General features: G+C 43.4%; 1 protein-coding gene across 1 annotated transcript in view; it reads left to right on the top strand.

The window, feature by feature from the left end:
- The window catches only part of LOC126299180 (organic cation transporter protein-like), a 206,389-nt gene extending 197,181 nt beyond the window's left edge, over positions 1-9,208 (top strand). Inside the window, exon 12 of the mRNA XM_049990948.1 lies at positions 8,863-9,208. Within this exon, the coding sequence (XP_049846905.1) occupies positions 8,863-8,944 (82 nt within the window). The 3' untranslated portion in view covers positions 8,945-9,208. The remainder of the gene's footprint in view (positions 1-8,862) is intronic.
- Positions 9,209-17,490: the final 8,282 nt, after the last annotated feature.

The following is a 17,490-nucleotide window of genomic DNA, read 5'->3' as shown; positions in this document are numbered from 1 at the left end:
GACTTCCCTCAATATTTTCGGCATAATGTATTCCTGTTACGGGCATTTGCATCACTGATGAATTGTTTTAGAATTGCATCTGAACCTGAATTTCTCTGCTTGTGGCTCTCCCTTCGTTCTGTTTTGTTAATGACACAGTTCGCGAGTGCGGCATTCAGTGACTTTTGCAGTTGTCGTCAGTAGTAGACAGTTAGGGCTACGGGATCAATTTTGATATCAAATTGATATAAAAATTAATTAAATTGATCAATTAATCACTCCCGGCCCCGCCCACACCGCACCCGACCACGCCCACCTCCGCCCAAGATGACGTCACATGTTTTCTCAGCTGCATGTGTGCCCCAGCCCCCTCTCCCTCCCACTTCCCTCCCACTCCCCTGCGCCACCCCCTCCCCCCAACCTATCCTACTGGCAGGAATTCCGAATTTTGGTGGGAATTCCGAATTTTGGTGGGAATTTCGAATTTTGGCGGGAATTTCCATGTCCCAGGCCCGATAAACCCACCCCACTCCCCATCCGGGAATTGGCGGGAAATTAAAATTGGCAGTACCCTTTACGGGATTCGAAACCTGGTCCTCTTGAGCAGAAAGTCGAAGTGTGCCCCCCTAACACAATTAAACCACCAGAGGCACTTGGAATTGATGGGAAATTAAAAATGGCTGCGTCCTTTCCGGGACTTGAACCCTGATTCTACTAGATGGAAAGTCCAAGTGCAACCCCTAACACATGGAAACTGTCCAGATGCAGGAGAGGAAGGTTAGGTTAGTGTACTCTAATTATTTTGGTCGGGAAACTGACGCAAAGTTCGATCCTAATTACATAATTTATCACAAAGACCTGGCCTAATTACACAATCATATGCATAGTGCTACACAAGGATGGCATAAAATTGCAATACAACACAAAAAATGATGATACCATACAACTGGTGTTACCATGCTGGGGAAATATTTTTAAATACCACTCGAAACTACCGACAGACATACTCAAACTCTACCCTACACCTACAAGCTGGCAGGAAACAGGCTGGAGTGTAAGGTATTATTTTTATTCTTTTTGGCAGGAAATACGTTGAAGTGATGAGATGCTGGTGTTGGACAGAGAGGAGATTAAAAATTGTATTACCTGTAAGCATACAGTATCTATCGTTGTCTGATATCAGAGTTCGCTACAGATGCCCGCTCAAAAACCATCCTGCAGGCCAGGGTATCGAAGCCAATACATGCTACCACGACTGATAGAAAAAAAAGTGTCAAATTTCTAATTACACTTCGAAATTGTCGTGAAAAAACCAGCACCAGCACTCATAATGAATGGGTCATAATGCAGCATATGTACTGGGGAAAATCGTCGTCCTAAAAGACTGCAGAGGAGGCGGTAGTTGAATGTGCATTCTCCTTAATAGACGCCCACAAACTGCCGAAAATAGAGGCCCCTGCCTCCCTCCCTGCGTCCATCCACCTATGGAGGGGGGAGGGGGGGTTGGCACATGCTTCTTCAAACGGTCAGCTGCACTGCTGACCACCTCATGCTACGGGCAGGCAACTGTCCACCCTTTGCTGCCACCCTTTGTGGTCGCTCGCCGCACTCCGCTTTCCACCATGTGCCCGCTGCCTTAAGGAGGCGGTCCTAGACAACACAAAAGGGAAATTAAGTAGCATAGCCCCGCACATCCCGAGGATGCACCAAATGGATATTCAAAAGTCGCCCCCTTTGCTGCTTTCTGCTGACTCATGTATGGCTGCAGACCCCAACAGGTCCTCGCGATATGCGGCATGCCTTTGATGTGGCGCCCCTTAGCACAGAAGGGAAATTTACAGGCATAACCCCACCCAGAACGATCAGGATCGGAACCCGGCTTTCCACCATCTAGCCGCCGCCTTAAGGTGACGCTCCTACGCACGCATAGTAGCATGTATAGTCACCTAAACAGTAGGAGATAAAAGGACGGCCACCTCAGGTGCAACTTGTTCGTCTAAAATATAGTGACAGATGCCCGACATGCCGCCCTCCAGACAAAGAACGGCTGTGTCTGGCGACCACCACAACCGACTTGTCACCACTCCCCCTTCTCCACAGCAGCACGCCATTAGGCAATCGAGAACAATTGCATTTGACTGTCAACACATCTATATCAAGCATCTGTTATCAAAAGTAAAACACATTTGCGACCATAATAAATGTCCTCTTTCCATGAAAATAGGTTAGGACCATTTTCTTTTACACTCCTGGAAATGGAAAAAAGAACACATTGACATCGGTGTGTCAGACCCACCATACTTGCTCCGGACACTGCGAGAGGGCTGTACAAGCAATGATCACACGCACGGCACAGCGGACACACCAGGAACCGCGGTGTTGGCCGTCGAATGGCGCTAGCTGCGCAGCATTTGTGCACCGCCGCCGTCAGTGTCAGACAGTTTGCCGTGGCATACGGAGCTCCATCGCAGACTTTAACACTGGTAGCATGCCGCGACAGCGTGGACGTGAACCGTATGTGCAGTTGACGGACTTTGAGCGAGGGCGTATAGTTGGTATGCGGGAGGCCGGGTGGACGCACCGCCGAATTGCTCAACACGTGGGGCGTGAGGTCTCCACAGTACATCGATGTTCTCGCCAGTAGTCGGCGGAAGGTGCACGTGCCCGTCGACCTGGGACCGGACCGCAGCGACGCACGGATGCACGCCAAGACCGTAGGATCCTACGCAGTGCCGTAGGGGATCGCACCGCCACTTCCCAGCAAATTAGGGACACTGTTGCTCCTGGGGTATCGGCGAGGACCATACGCAACCGTCTCCATGAAGCTGGGCTACGGTCCCGCACACCGTTAGGCCGTCTTCCGCTCACGCCCCAACATCGTGCAGCCCGCCTCCAGTGGTGTCGCGACAGGCGTGAATGGAGGGACGAATGGAGACGTGTCGTCTTCAGCGATGAGAGTCGCTTCTGCCTTGGTGCCAATGATGGTCGTGTGCGTGTTTGGCGCCGTGCAGGTGAGCGCCACAATCAGGACCGCATTCGACCGAGGCACACAGGGCCAACACCCGGCATCATGGTGTGGGGAGCGATCTCCTACACTGGCCGTACACCTCTGGTGATCGTCGAGGGGACACTGAATAGTACACGGTACATCCAAACCGTCATCGAACCCATCGTTCTACCATTCCTAGACCGGCAAGGGAACTTGCTGTTCCAACAGGACAATGCACGTCCGCATGCATCCCGTGCCACCCAACGTGCTCTAGAAGGTGTAAGTCAACTACCCTGGCCAGCAAGATCTCCGGATCTGTCCCCCATTGAGCATGTTTGGGACTGGATGAAGTGTCGTCTCACGCGGTCTGCACGTCCAGCACGAACGCTGGTCCAACTGAGGCGCCAGGTGGAAATGGCATGGCAAGTCGTTCCACAGGACTACATCCAGCATCTCTACGATCGTCTCCATGGGAGAATAGCAGCCTGCATTGCTGCGAAAGGTGGATATACACTGTACTAGTGCCGACATTGTGCATGCTCTGTTGCCTGTGTCTATGTGCCTGTGGTTCTGTCAGTGTGATCATGTGATGTATCTGACCCCAGGAATGTGTCAATAAAGTTTCCCCTTCCTGGGACAATGAATTCACGGTGTTCTTATTTCAATTTCCAGGAGTGTAGTTTTAGGAGCAAAATCGGTGTAGCTTTTAGGTACGACTGCTCTCATTATTTTGTGACGTCCAGCGAAGTATACCGCCACCGATAACAAATGACCAGTAGAGACATGCCCACCCTGCATAAAATCAGGAAAAAAAACTTCGACTATTTTCATGCGAGAACTACCAATCACTACAGAATTTCCTCGTTAATTCCAATCCGTCATCAGAGTAAAGAAAAAGTGAGAATTTAAACTCCAAACAAAAAAAATCTATGTTATGCTACTTCTAGCAGCATATTGAACAAATTGCATGACCTGAGAGCGTCTCTCACATTCAGTTTCTGCAAATAAACTCTCATGTATATGTGTATTACAAACATTTCAGACAATCTTTTATGCCATTGTCACACATGCCGGAAAAAAATTTCAGTTAATGTTTCAATAAGCTGTGATCCAAAAGAACGTATCTGTTTTGTACACTATGATAGTTCCCCTTTTACCATTGTGATGCTGTATCGTACTAGCGTTTACGAAACAAACGAAACAAATCGAGAGAGCCTATCTCGCCCTGTGCAGGTGGGAGATGGAAATATCGTTAAAATACATCACCGCAACGAAAAAAAAAAAAAAAAAAAACGCTTGTCAAGAGTCATTCCGTGGTGCCCTAGCCAACTCTTCCACCCGCCAGGCAGAAAGTCACTGATATCAATTTGATAGACAAATTAATTAAACTGATCATGACAGTCACTTTGTATGGCCGGTAACTGTTTTTTCAGAAGTTGGTTTATACTCGTCAAGTAGGACAACTGGGAATCCGTGGAAGGAACACGATGTTCTTTTCGAAGAACAATACTGAGAAATGACATCTGAAGGTGACCACAGAGGGATTCTGCAACCCACAACACACATTTCGCATAACGACCGCGCTATTAAAAAACACGATGATAACGCCTATGTTCCTAAGGTGCGCGTCATTTACGACGGCGGAGAAGTTTACGTTCGTTCTGCGGATCTGACGTCACAAACAACAGCCAATGAACAGAGAACGACGTTGCCAGAGCTCGACTACAGTGCAGAGCACGGACGAGTGTCTTCAGTTTTAGAAACGTTCAGTCATAAATAAAGTAATTGAACAAAAGCAATGTTTTGATAGCAGACTTTCTTTTATAGAAAGTTTGGAAAAAGCATTTTTTATACCAATTGATTCATATTCTATTAATTAATTAAAACAAACAAGCAATAAGCCTCCTAATTCAGGCGATAGCAAGGATAGGTGTCTGTATCATTCTCACTAACCGCTTTTTCGCAATAAAGAACAGTGGTAATTGTTTATTTCCTATTGTACTTCGACGAAACGTGAGTAATTCATAGTCATACCAACAGTGTTTCTCGGTATGTTGCATGCTATTTTAAAGTCCATGAGCTGTGCAAGCGTAATAGTTAAAGTGATTGGCTACTAAGCGAAAGGTTCCGAGTCAAACCTTGTTCAGTGCTTAATATTTTCTTTATTTAAAAACAATATCGAAGTGTCTTACTTCATGAATTTTATTCGTTTGAATGAGATTTTTTGAAATTTCTAGTGGGAACTAAAATCGACCATACGGAAAGTATACGCTATGGACTTTTCCCACTGCAAACTCTTCAAAATTTTGTGCAATGGTTTACTACATCTAATGCTGCACAATAACTGCGTTGAACATTGAAACAAAATTAAGTCATTTATTGGGGGGAAGATATCATTCAAGAAGATGTGTAAAAATCAAATTATTGCGCCAAATAGTTTTTGTGAAATCGAATGATAAAGTGTGTCCAAGCAGTCGAAACACCATGTGTCTGCACAGGCGAACAGTGCAGTGATGACAAAATCGCGCACAGCGCGGAATGCGGGGAGCACGTCTCTGTAGCAGCGAGGGGTTAATACGACCGTGGTGTTCATAAACTGCGCGCACCCCCTAAACGTAAGTTTGCGAACTATACTATGGCGCTGCTTCTCTTGGAAACCCAGCAGTCTCTCGCGTCTGGGCGGGTATTCGCAAACCGCCAAGATAAGAGAATTGAACTATATCACCCTGCGTAAAAAGCAGTCTCGAGTGTGCAGCCACGTATGGTCCCAAAAAGGACACAGCCATTTTTAATTTCTCGTAAATTTCAAGCGTCTCTGGTGATTTAATTGTGTTAGGGGGGTACACTTGGGCTTTCCGCCCAGGAGGGCTAGGGTTCGAGTCCTGGAAAGGTTATTGCCAATTTTAATTTCTCGCCAATTCCCAGGTGGGGGGTTGGGTGGATTGTCAGCACAGGTCTTGGAAAAGAAATTCCCACGAGAATTCGAAATTCCCATCAAAATTCGAAATTCCCGCCAATTGGGTAGATCGGGGAGGGGGGGGGGGGCGGGGTAGGGGAGAGGAAGGGGGAGGCGGCTGGGGCACATGTGTAGCTGAGAAAACACTTGACGTCATCTGGGGGCGGGGTTGGGCGTGGTCGTGGTCGGGTTTGGTTGTTCAAAAAATCAAATGGCTCTGAGCACTGTGGGACTTAACTTCTGAGGTCATCAGTCCCCTAGAACTTAGAACTACTTAAACCTAACTAACCTAAGGACATCACAAACATCCATGCCCGAGGCAGGATTCGAGCCTGCGACCGTAGCGCTCACGCGGTTCCAGACTGTAGCGCCTTGAACCGCTCGGCCACCTCGGCCGGCGGTTTGGTAGTGGCCGGGGCTGTTTAATTGATCAATTTAATTAATTTGAATATCTGTTTGATATCAAAATTGCACCTGTAACCCCAACTCCCTACTTCTGTCATCCCCTTGTTTTTCGTCACAGTTCAGTGACAGTGTGTCACTATCATTCAACACACACTTTTGTTTGATTTGTGAACTAGTGGATGATGTGTCTCCGATTTCTATGTATCCGGTATAAATCTTTAATTTGGTGTCTCTTGAAACACCAAACAATTCTCGTACTTCGGTTACGAAAGCACCCGGCATACGAGTACCAACTTGCCTATGTTCGAATTCACTTAGCTACGACATGACGCACTTATAACTACACATAACACTGTTCTGACGACGACTGACGCTGAGGACATTGTACAGGTGTCGTTGATGGTCAAAAACGATGGTGCAACCTGCAGGCTTGGCTAGCTTTTTCATTTATGTTCAGGCATACTTTTCTCGCTGTTTTTCCATACTTTTGTCCAATCCCCATTTATCCTGCGCTCCCAGGCGCTAGTTCCACAGGGCCGTTGAGATTCTGCATGGCGTTCAGCATGGTCCTCCTGAACGCAACGACTACGTATTACCATGAAGGTCCTGGGATTCTGAGCGTTGCGAGCGCCAACATTGCGGAACAATAAACAGTAGTCTCGATAGGAACGTTCCTTCCATTGTCAAATTCCGTCAGATACTAGTAGACGTTTCTACTTCTTACAAAGGACATAACACGATCTTATCACAAACAAAAACATTCGAATGAAAAAAACCTCTGCGTAATCATTTCTTATTCAGGATGAACTTTAATAAAACCGACAAACTGCGGTGACGGATTTCAGATTGGAAAAGAAGGAAAAAAGATCCTACGAACATGTGCCCGGAAATGCATCGTTGCCACGGCGGATGGCGCTGACGAATGAAAGGTCTTTTGACCGCGTGGCGTGTGATTGACGCATTGTACTGTAAGCAACAGAATGGTCCTATATTCACGTCGGGAACAAGCCGAGAAGGCGTTTGTGTACTGCCAAGCAGATGAAAAGCGTTGAGATGCAGCACGGCTATACCAAAACAAGTACCGTCTCAGACCCCAACCACGTCACACAAGATTTCATGCCATATTTGGGCGTTTGTGTGAATGCGTGAACATGGGTCCTTTCTGACAGACGAACGATCAGGAAGGCAACGCACTGTGCGTACAGCAGATTTGAAGGACCGGGTTCTACAGGGTATTGAGATGAATCCTAATACAAGCTCCAGGCAAGTGGCCATCACAGTGTAACCCGGAGAACAATTATGTGTCTCCTGCATGACAACCGTTACATTCGCTATCATCTGCAGAGTGCAAGTATTATCAGCAGCGGATTTCCCTCTAAGGGAAGGATTTGGCGATTGTTTTTGCACCAGACCATTACAATTATGGGATTTCTGTCATCAGAAATCCATGCTGTGACATGTAAACGCGTGCATTGCATCCCATGGAGGCCAGTTTGCACATTTGTTGTGACATGGATGCGATGCAGCTCTGTACTGCATTTCGGGACGGTTTGTTGTGGTTGCACGCACACCGTCCATTTCTGAACACATGTTCGTAGAACTTTTTTTACCACTATTTCCAGTCGGGAATCCGTCCCTGCAAATTGTCAGTTTTGTTAATGTTCACCCTGTATACAGAATTTAGAGGATGATCCTGTTTCTTACTTTGCGCAATTGGATTAGTATGTTAATGATTTGTATATGCAAGGAAGTGTAACACTTCACGCCAGTTTGGCGTTTGTTGCACAGCTTTTCCATGATGTTGCAGTTTTGATGGCCAACAGTGCGTTCCGTTTTCAAGTGTTCGTTTTTCCCGCGCGCTGTTAGAGAATGAAACGGTAGAGAAATAGTATGAAAGTCGCTCAATATACATGTCTTCGGCTTGTTTGTCTTCGTTGTTGGTCGTGACCACAACTTTATGGAACAAGAACAAAAGCTGAGTGTCCTATTGACGTGGTGATCATTCCAGAAGGTGAGTAATCCTCAGGTCGCTGTAGACGTGGCCTTCTTCCGAGTATAGGGCTCAGAGCTCAAAATTTTGCAAATATGCTTCGCAAAATCGTTTAGTCAGTTAATTATAATATTTTAAAGTGATTTACTGTCCGCCACATTCAACTAAAACACTAAATGGAAAATACTGGTTTCGACCATCGCCAGCCATCTCGAGATCTGTATCCTTGTCAAGTGAACAATTTGTAATAAATCCACTGCAATCAGTCACATGTACATGTATGGTAGCGTATGCCTCATATCCTTAAAAAACAAAACTCGGGACAATGAACGATATCTGATAGTGGTAATTCGTCTCAATGAAACTTTTCACGAGATTTCTATTTTTCATCCTCACGCGAAGTAAAACAATGAATTGGGAACTCTTTAATGTTGCATTAAAACGACTTTATGAATTAATCCTAGAAGGTTCGCCACAAAAAAAGCTGTCGAAGCCGGTTGTGTTTGCATACAAATAACTAAGTTCCTTCTTTTTTTTTTTCAGGGAAGAAGTGGAAGATCAGAAGAGTTACACCTACAAAATAGTCAACCAACAGGACCAGAAAACAGTGACGAGTAACTGTTAAGGAGATCGGAATTACGAGAAAAAAGTGGAAAATACTCATTCTGGGAATAAAAAAATCGCCTGCTATTGAAAGGATGCAAAAGAACGAATTATCAGTTAAAAATTGGAATATACTTGCCCATTTTCTTTAGTTTAAGAATTGTCATATTTGTGTTCCTCTGGCGAGTTAAAAATGTTGCCAAATTATGTTTACTGATATTACCTTATCCTTCAGAATATTGCTTTCATCTGAGAACTGTTATAAAAACTTGTTAACTGAAACGAAGTTTGAAGTATTATTATATGCAAATAATCCTTCAACGCGCAAATCTCCTGCATTAGTAACCTTTCTTCAGAGTTTGAATAAGATTTAATGTTTTTCATATCTCAGCGCTGGCGTGCACACACGAAACATTTGAACTTCTTTCATGTTTTACTTCACGAAATCCAGTTTTACGATAACAGCTTCATGATACTCATTTTGCCTACTGATTTTGGAAGGAAACAATAGCAACTTCGAAGTAAAGAAATTTTTGGAACTGAAAAGCCAGAAACTGAACTGTACAAAATACATAACGTAAATTATAAGTAGTAGACACGAAAAATAATTCAATAGTTATTTTCGTGTTACTTCGTGCAGAAAAATTAGAAAAGTATATACGTAAGTGTGGTAGCTTTCATAACGCAAGGAAAAATAAAAAAAATTACAAAACAAGAAGTTTTGTGTCGAATGTAATGAACCCAAAAGACGAAACGCGTGGTTGTAGCGGTTTGTTTCAGGACAAGTAATGCAATTTCATATTCTGAATGGAATGTAGCATGATATGTAAACGTGTTAGTGTGTCCCGTAAGAAGTGAAGCCCCTTTCTTCCACCAGCTCCATTCAGCGGCGAGGATGAGTAATAGCTGGATCATACCCATGACTCCTGAAGGTTTTCCAAGTATCTTCTGTATTATTCAGGTAAGAAAACTGCGCAGGTAAGTCCATCCACTGAACCGTATACTGGAGACGTTTTGCACTCACGAGACGAATCCTCTTTTATTACTTTTTAATTTTATTTAAAAGGGGGGATCAAAAAGCATCCGTTCAAAGATGGTACAGTCCAGAAACGGCGTACCAATTAGATAAAATTTAGTGAAGGTTCAGACGATCGTCCTACTGTCGCACCAGGTTGAAAATACCCACCTAGTAAAACACAGTGTCCCGCTGCTTTAGAAGTCAGCAACTGTCTGGTGCACATCCTCGTCCGACTGTAATAGTCGACACTTCAACACTTTTTGAAGAGACCGAAAGCGTGATAACCGCATGGAGAAAAATCAGGAGTACAGGCCGGGTGCTCTAGTATTTCCCACTTGAGTTGGCGTAACTTCTGCATTAAGTCATTTGTGATATGGGAAGTGCGTCATCATGAAGCAGCAACACCCCTTGTCAACTATTCCACAAGGATACATTTCGACTGACATGCTGCCCCACCCGCTTTCCTCATTCTCCGATGTATTTCTACCGGTATTTGTCTTTCGGCAGCCAAGAAAAGAATAACTGCACGTTGGTCCTGTTCGGACGCATTAGTAATAGCTTCGCCATAGTTCACTTCTCCGCGTTTACCCCGCGTACGTCGGACAGACGCGACTGCCGCCCTAGTCCCTTGCCTACGTCTTAGTGCTTATCGGAGTCGCGCCAGGTTGCAAATACGCTGCAGCAACGCCCTCGATTGCCTCTTATATTTATTGGTTTATTCATCCTGGCAAGATTAAAGCCATCAGATCCTCTCTCATATCTAACCAAGGATTATATATGTTTTGCATTATGTGCACATAACTATACAGATGTTATAAAAACTTACGTTTATTATGGGATACAACTTTAGAAGTAACTTATACGACGCCACTAGGGTTAAGGCCAGTGTTTTTACGGTATGAGTCTATGACATGCACCGAGCATCCCCTTTCGGTATGCAAATCTACCCACCGCGATTCAAAATTATGATAAGGATATATGCGCAATTAAACGGAATGGAAGGTTGGTCCTAATAGGTGAACCATAGCTGCGGGTCTTGTATTAATTTAATACACATGAAAGAAGCGTAGGGGACAGATAGCCACTGAAATGAAGCAGGGATTCAGAACCATTATAGTTTATTGTCAAGTTAAACGAATGTAAATTATCACTGGACACAAACAAGCAAACAATATCTATCTCATATGAGAAATGAGGGCGGAACCTGGGTTCATGGAAGTGGTCACGTTAAGCAGTTAGGACGAGCGGTGCAGTTCGTAAAGAAATTGATAATATTGTGGCAACAAACTTCACGCAGGATCTAACTAACCTTAAACGCGAGGTCACTCTTGTCATGATGCCTGCATCGATTCGGTAAGTGAGGTGGATAAGAATGTCTGAAAACCGATCAACAAAGTAATGGTCAAGAGGTCAAATACGAAGCATGACCGATTAATATAAAGCAAGATCAAATCGCGCCTGTTCCCTAGCGAGTATTACTCACTCGTGACATTGCTGTGAGAGCTTACCCAAGTTAAACTGAGACGAGGTGGGATGCTGTTGCGGTAGATGATGGGCTGGTAACAAGGGAAACTTCCCATCGCAACCCCCCCCCCCCTCCCCCTGAGATTTTATGGGAAGAGGGCCCAGTGGACAGCCCATCAAAAACTGAAAACAAATCAAGCATGAAAACAGGAAGAAGGTGTACTGAACTGAAAAAAAAACAGTGTAAGAAAGAGTGAACGGTCCACTGGGAAAAGGACGGCGTCGTGATTGATTGGTTACGCTGTTGGACTACCAAGCGGGCGAGCTGTGTTCAAAGCTCCGTCACACATTTCTTTTCTTTTTTTCCCACTGTTTGCTATATTGAAATTTGTGTCTGTGTGGTGGTGTAACGTCCATTTGGAACAACGAGGTGTAAGGAAGGGACTTATAATGAAAATTAATTCTGCACGACTTGACTAATTTCCCACCAGTTGCATAAGAGCGGTGCTAGTAGCGCCACTCTGTGGATGCAAATCAGGATTGCTTTAAATACACTTTGAAACGGTTGTGCGTGTTAGTTACTTTGAGACTGGACGTGGTGAGTTGACGTTAGTCAAGCATGTCTTTAAGGCGACAAATCGAGCACACACGGGACATCATCGGACAACTCCAGCGTTATCCACAAACAGCATAATCGTCCCTTTATTGTTAGAGTTACTATGTCCGACCCCGGTAGCTGAGTGGTTCCTGAAACTGTAGAATGCCGGCACGGTAGCTCAGCGCGTTCAATCAGAGGGTTAGCTGCCCTCTGTAATAAAAAAAAAAATTAGTTAACCGATCAACGACGAACTTAAACGGGTGTCTTACGACGTCCGCCACGAGCAGATGCAAAGAACGTAAGCGAACAAAATAAGATTAAAAATAACAAATAAAAAAGTGGTCTGCGTAACAGAATGTTAGTCCTAAGGGCCTCGGTTCGATTCCCAGCTGGGTCGGAGATTTTCTCCGCTCAGGGACTGGGTGTTTTGTTGTCCTAATCATGATCATTTCATCCCCATCAACGCGCAAGTCGGCGAAGTGGCGTCAAATCGAAAAACTTGCACCAGGCGAACGGTCTGCCCGACGGCAGGCCCTAGTCACACGACATTTTTATTATTATAGAATTACTATGGATTTATAAAAACATAAGTGAAGAAATTTCACTTTATTTCTATACCGAGAATGGGCATTCTCATAAACTATTCACTTGTCTTTAAGTCAGTTGCTTTTTATGATCCGTCGCAACTTCAAATGCATTAGAATGTTAGTGAGATGAATATTTACAGTCTCTGCTGCGTTTTGGTAAGAGAACGAGATCTGAACTTGGGAACAAGAGAATTTATGTATTACTCAAAACTAACCACTGATAACGTCTCGCCGCGCAGGATTAGCCGAGCGGTCTTGTGCGCTGCAGTCATGGACTGTGCGACTGGTACCAGCGAAGGTTCGAGCCCTCCCTCGAGCATGGGTGTGTGTGTATGTTTGTCCGTAGGATAATTTAGGTTAAGTAGTGTGTAAGCTTAGGGACTGATGACCTTAGCAGATAAGTCCCATAAGATTTCACACACATTTGAACATTTGATAACGTCTCTCTGAACAAAATTAAAGCGAATAATAAGTCTGGCGAAAATAAATCGATACTTCCATTGAAATTTTAAGTGAATCCTATACCCCATGTGCTTTTAATAACTGATGTTGACTAGCAATGGCCAAAGAATTTCAATTCTGTAACTCATTGATCTGTGAAATATGAAAACAGTTAAATTTACAAAATCCAGTCAACTACCTATCAAGATGTAAACAAATTACCAAGATCTTTGACAAACTAAGAGATGTTTGTGGTGAAAAAGTACAGCTCCTCATTCTGTATAGGGATAGAAAAGAAAAGATGGCATTCTATGCGCTGATAATTGTTTTTATTTTTCTTGGATTATTGAGATACAGAAATGAAATCCGTCGCCCAGTTTCAATCAATATTATTCGTTATTAAAAATATACTGTTTTATAGGATACCGCCGAAATTTTATCAGAAGTAACGATTCATTTTCCCCAGACACACCGTCACCTTTTTTTTCATCAGAGACACGTTGTCAGTGATGAGTTTTGAGTAATACATGAGACTCCTTATTGCCACATTAATCGGATCCTTTCGCCAAAATACATATGAGTTTATAAATGTTCATCTTACCAACATCCAAGTGCAGTCGAATTTGCAACAGAATCATAAATAACTTATGTAAAAACATGTCAGTAGTTTATGAAAATGTCCATTCTCCCTATAAAAACAAACTGTAATTTCTTCACATACATTGTTCCAAACCCACAGTAATTCTTGCTTCATCAGGTATCGAAATCACTTAAATATTACATCATTTTCATTTTAAAAAATCTGTAATCGCTTGAATATCACAGTAGATATGGAAGTTTCGCACATTAATCATGTGGTGAAATACTCTTCTCTTTCCGTACTACCATTTGTCAACATTTTGTTTTGATATGTCAAACCATTTACAAGATATGAGGAATTTTGTGAATATTTCAATCTGGCTTTTTCACTGGCGCACGAGTTCAGGACGAAGCTCTTTAGATACAGTCCATTTTCTTGAGATTGGTGGTAGATAGCAATGTCCTTCAAAGTTTTCAAAAAATATTCAATATGTTAGCTACATTTCATTTGCAGCTACATATGACTTAACAGGTACCAAACACAAATTCATGTCGACCTCTGTTTTTCACTGCACACTTGCCAAAATGTTGCAGAAGTTTACTTGATCGTAAAATATCTCATTAAATATGACCATTAACGAAATGACAGGCAGTTCATAATGAAGCTGACGAATGAAGCTATGGGATCTGCGAGAGTCAAATTTTTTCACCGAATACTTTTTTTACAATCCTTTAAGAAAAATCGCAGGTTGGCGGGCTGGAGCGTGACGTTCTGTTTGGTATGGAGGGTTAACGGCGTTATCTGAGAGTTGCTGCCCCGCAGGCTGTGACGTCAGTCGCCAAACAGGACTCCTGATCGGCCATTGCAGGTAACGCAGGGAATCCAGCTTGGCTTCACAAGAAAAATAGCAGCGGACCCACCGCGGGAAACACGCACAGCAGGCTGCAGGGTAGCCGTCTAGCAGACAACACAGTCCTCAATGGATCCGTTGAATGAGTCTGCAATAAGCTCGCAGCAGATCTTACTCTGTCTGAGGTGGACCTAACAGCGTTCCTTGGCCACTGCTCTGCTGATTTTCTAACTAACGGAGGTAGATTTACTAAAATTAGCACTGGGTAATGTCAGCAATTATCACTCCTGTTCGTTGAGAATCAAGCACTGCATTTTGAATACATTACACTCTTAAGAACGAAATGTCCCAGTCATGTTACTAGCTCAATAAACATAGTTTATCAGAGTGAAATGAGAGGCTGACTACAGGCCAATGTGTTTCAAACTGTAACATAAATAGTAGAAAGCAGTAGCAGTTATAACAGAAAAAATAAGAGATTGTATTAGTTTGTGATAAGCTGAGCAACAAAGGCTGATTACAGTCAGGTAGATATAAACTGGGGACACTGGGAGAAATAGGTGTCTGAGAAGAGGTGGGAGAGGCAGACAAAGAGATGATAGGAACACTAGGAAAGAAAGTGTGTGAGTGACTGCAGAACTGGGAGAAGACGGAGGCATTTGCTTTACTGCTCGACAGAGACTAGGCTGATCATGTGTGTTAACTTTTAGGGAAAATTTATAATATTGAGAAAAGTAAGTGCTTCAGCTTTTTCTTAAATGCAACACAGATAGAATTTGGCGCTGAATATGTCACATCTTGTTCCACAGGCAGTTAGTAGCAACTGAGAGTTTAACTGATGCTTTTAATAATTCACATTTCACCTACAGTTCACAAAAATTGTAAACGGTAGGCAAAATAAAACTGGCCAGAATAATGTCGGCTGCATCTGAAGATAGGCAACCTAACTTGCGTCATCTGTCCAAGGTTACCTATCTCAAGGTGAATGAAATATTTTCACGAGGGCGTGCTCAATAGTAATGCCTCTGAATGTTTTATGTGAAAACTCTTAAATCTTTTGAAATAAAACGAACGTTATTAACATTCTAAATCTTTATTCTTCATGTCTACAAATTTATTTTTCAACATAGTCACCCTCGTGACGAACATTTCTCCCAATGAGAGACCACTGGGTTGATACTGTCATTGTAGAATGTTTGACTTCATTGACGGAGCCACAATCTCACCTCTTGTAGCACCTGTGTTCCTGGATCACGCTAAACGTAGTTTCTAATCAGACACTGAAACGGAGAACTATATTGAACTCTGCAATCAAATTTGCAAAACTAAAGTAAATTTAGAACATAAAAAAATCAGTCGTTAGAAAACAAAGGTTTACGTTTACATCGTAAACGAAATATAGAATCAATTGCGGCGGTTCTTACTACTAAGTGAGGTAGCGCAGTGGTTGACGTACTGGACCCGCATTCGGGAGACCGACGGTTCAAACCCGCTGCCGGCCATCGTGATTTATGTTTTCCATGATTTTCCCATACCGCTTAAGGAAAATGCTGGGATGGTCCCTTTGAAAGAGCATGCCCGATTTCCCTCACCGTTCTTCCCTAATCCGAGTTTGTGCTCCGTCTCTAATGACCTCGTTGTCGCCAGCACGTTAAGCACTAATCTCGTCTTCCTGCACCTCCTTCTCGGTTCTTACTTGCCGATTACAGCGCCATCTACCACGAATGGAAAATAATGGTTTGAGTAAACCATACGTATGTTTTGCCATACATTTCGAATTTGCAATAAAATTGGGTTATCCACCTACACAGGAGGGGTGGGTAGTTATGACCAGTTGTAGCACAGTCAGATATCCCAATTATTAACATGAACTTTTCAACTTGAACATTTTTTTCCTGCGATGCGACATTTCCGAGACTTTTATTTGTTTCAGGTTAAAACAAACACCCTGTATAATTATACAACAGTTTTTTGCTAACACTACCGTAGGATTTGTGACTATGTATCTCTAATGCAGTGTGTACTATGCAGAATAAGCCAAACGTCTACTTGTCATCTACATTTCCCACATCAGAAATATCGTATAAAGTATTGTGTACGTAGTAAACGTTCTGGAAACCATCACTTGTTGGTAAGTTCACCAACATGTGACCAGCCTCCAATAGTACGTAAAGTAAATGCAGATCTTCTGTATTCCCACTCGTATCCAGATTATTTCCATATCCAGTGTCTAAATTTCTATGCGATGACTAATAAAGGTTTTGATACAACAAGAGAGATATTCTTATCCTCCACCCAACCAGAAATGAGTTGGTTTCTTTAGAATCCAGCAGTGATTCAGAGTCTACTAAGTATATGCAGGACCATTTGTTCTTCGAAATATCTAACCAGAAAAAAAACTTCTGTAAATACACAACGCCAGGTTATATACTAAGGTAATAAAAACCATGGGATAGCGATATCTACATACGCAGTACGCAAGGTATAAAAGGGCAGTGCATTGGCAGAGTTGTCATTTTTACTCAGGTCATTCAAGTGAAAAGATTCCCGACGCGATTAGGGTCATACGACAGGAATTTACAGACTTTGAATGCCGAATGGTAGTTGGAGCTAGATGCATGGGACATTCCATTTCGGAAATTGTTAGGCAGTTCAATAACCCGAGACTCACAGTGTCAAGAGGGCACTGCGAATACCACTTTTCAGGCATTGCTTCTCACCACGGACAGTGCAGTGGCCAACGGCCTTCACTTAACGACCGAGAGCAGCGGCGTTTGCGTAGAGTTGTCGGTGCTAATAAATAAGCAACACTGCGTAAAATAATCGAAGAAATCAATGTGTGACGTACGACGAACGTATCCGTTAGGACAGTGCTGCGAAATTGGGCGTTAATGGACTATGGCGGTAGATGACCAACATGAGAGCCTTTGACAACAGCACAACATCGCCTGCAGCGCCGCTCCTGGGTTCGTGACCATATCGATTGGACACTAGACGACTGGAGAACCGTGGCCTGGTCAGATGAGTCCC

Source organism: Schistocerca gregaria, chromosome X (genome assembly GCF_023897955.1).
Source record: "Schistocerca gregaria isolate iqSchGreg1 chromosome X, iqSchGreg1.2, whole genome shotgun sequence".
Lineage (NCBI taxonomy): Eukaryota > Metazoa > Arthropoda > Insecta > Orthoptera > Acrididae > Schistocerca > Schistocerca gregaria.
Note: the sequence above shows the minus strand (reverse complement) of the source record. Positions and strands in the feature narration are given on the sequence as shown.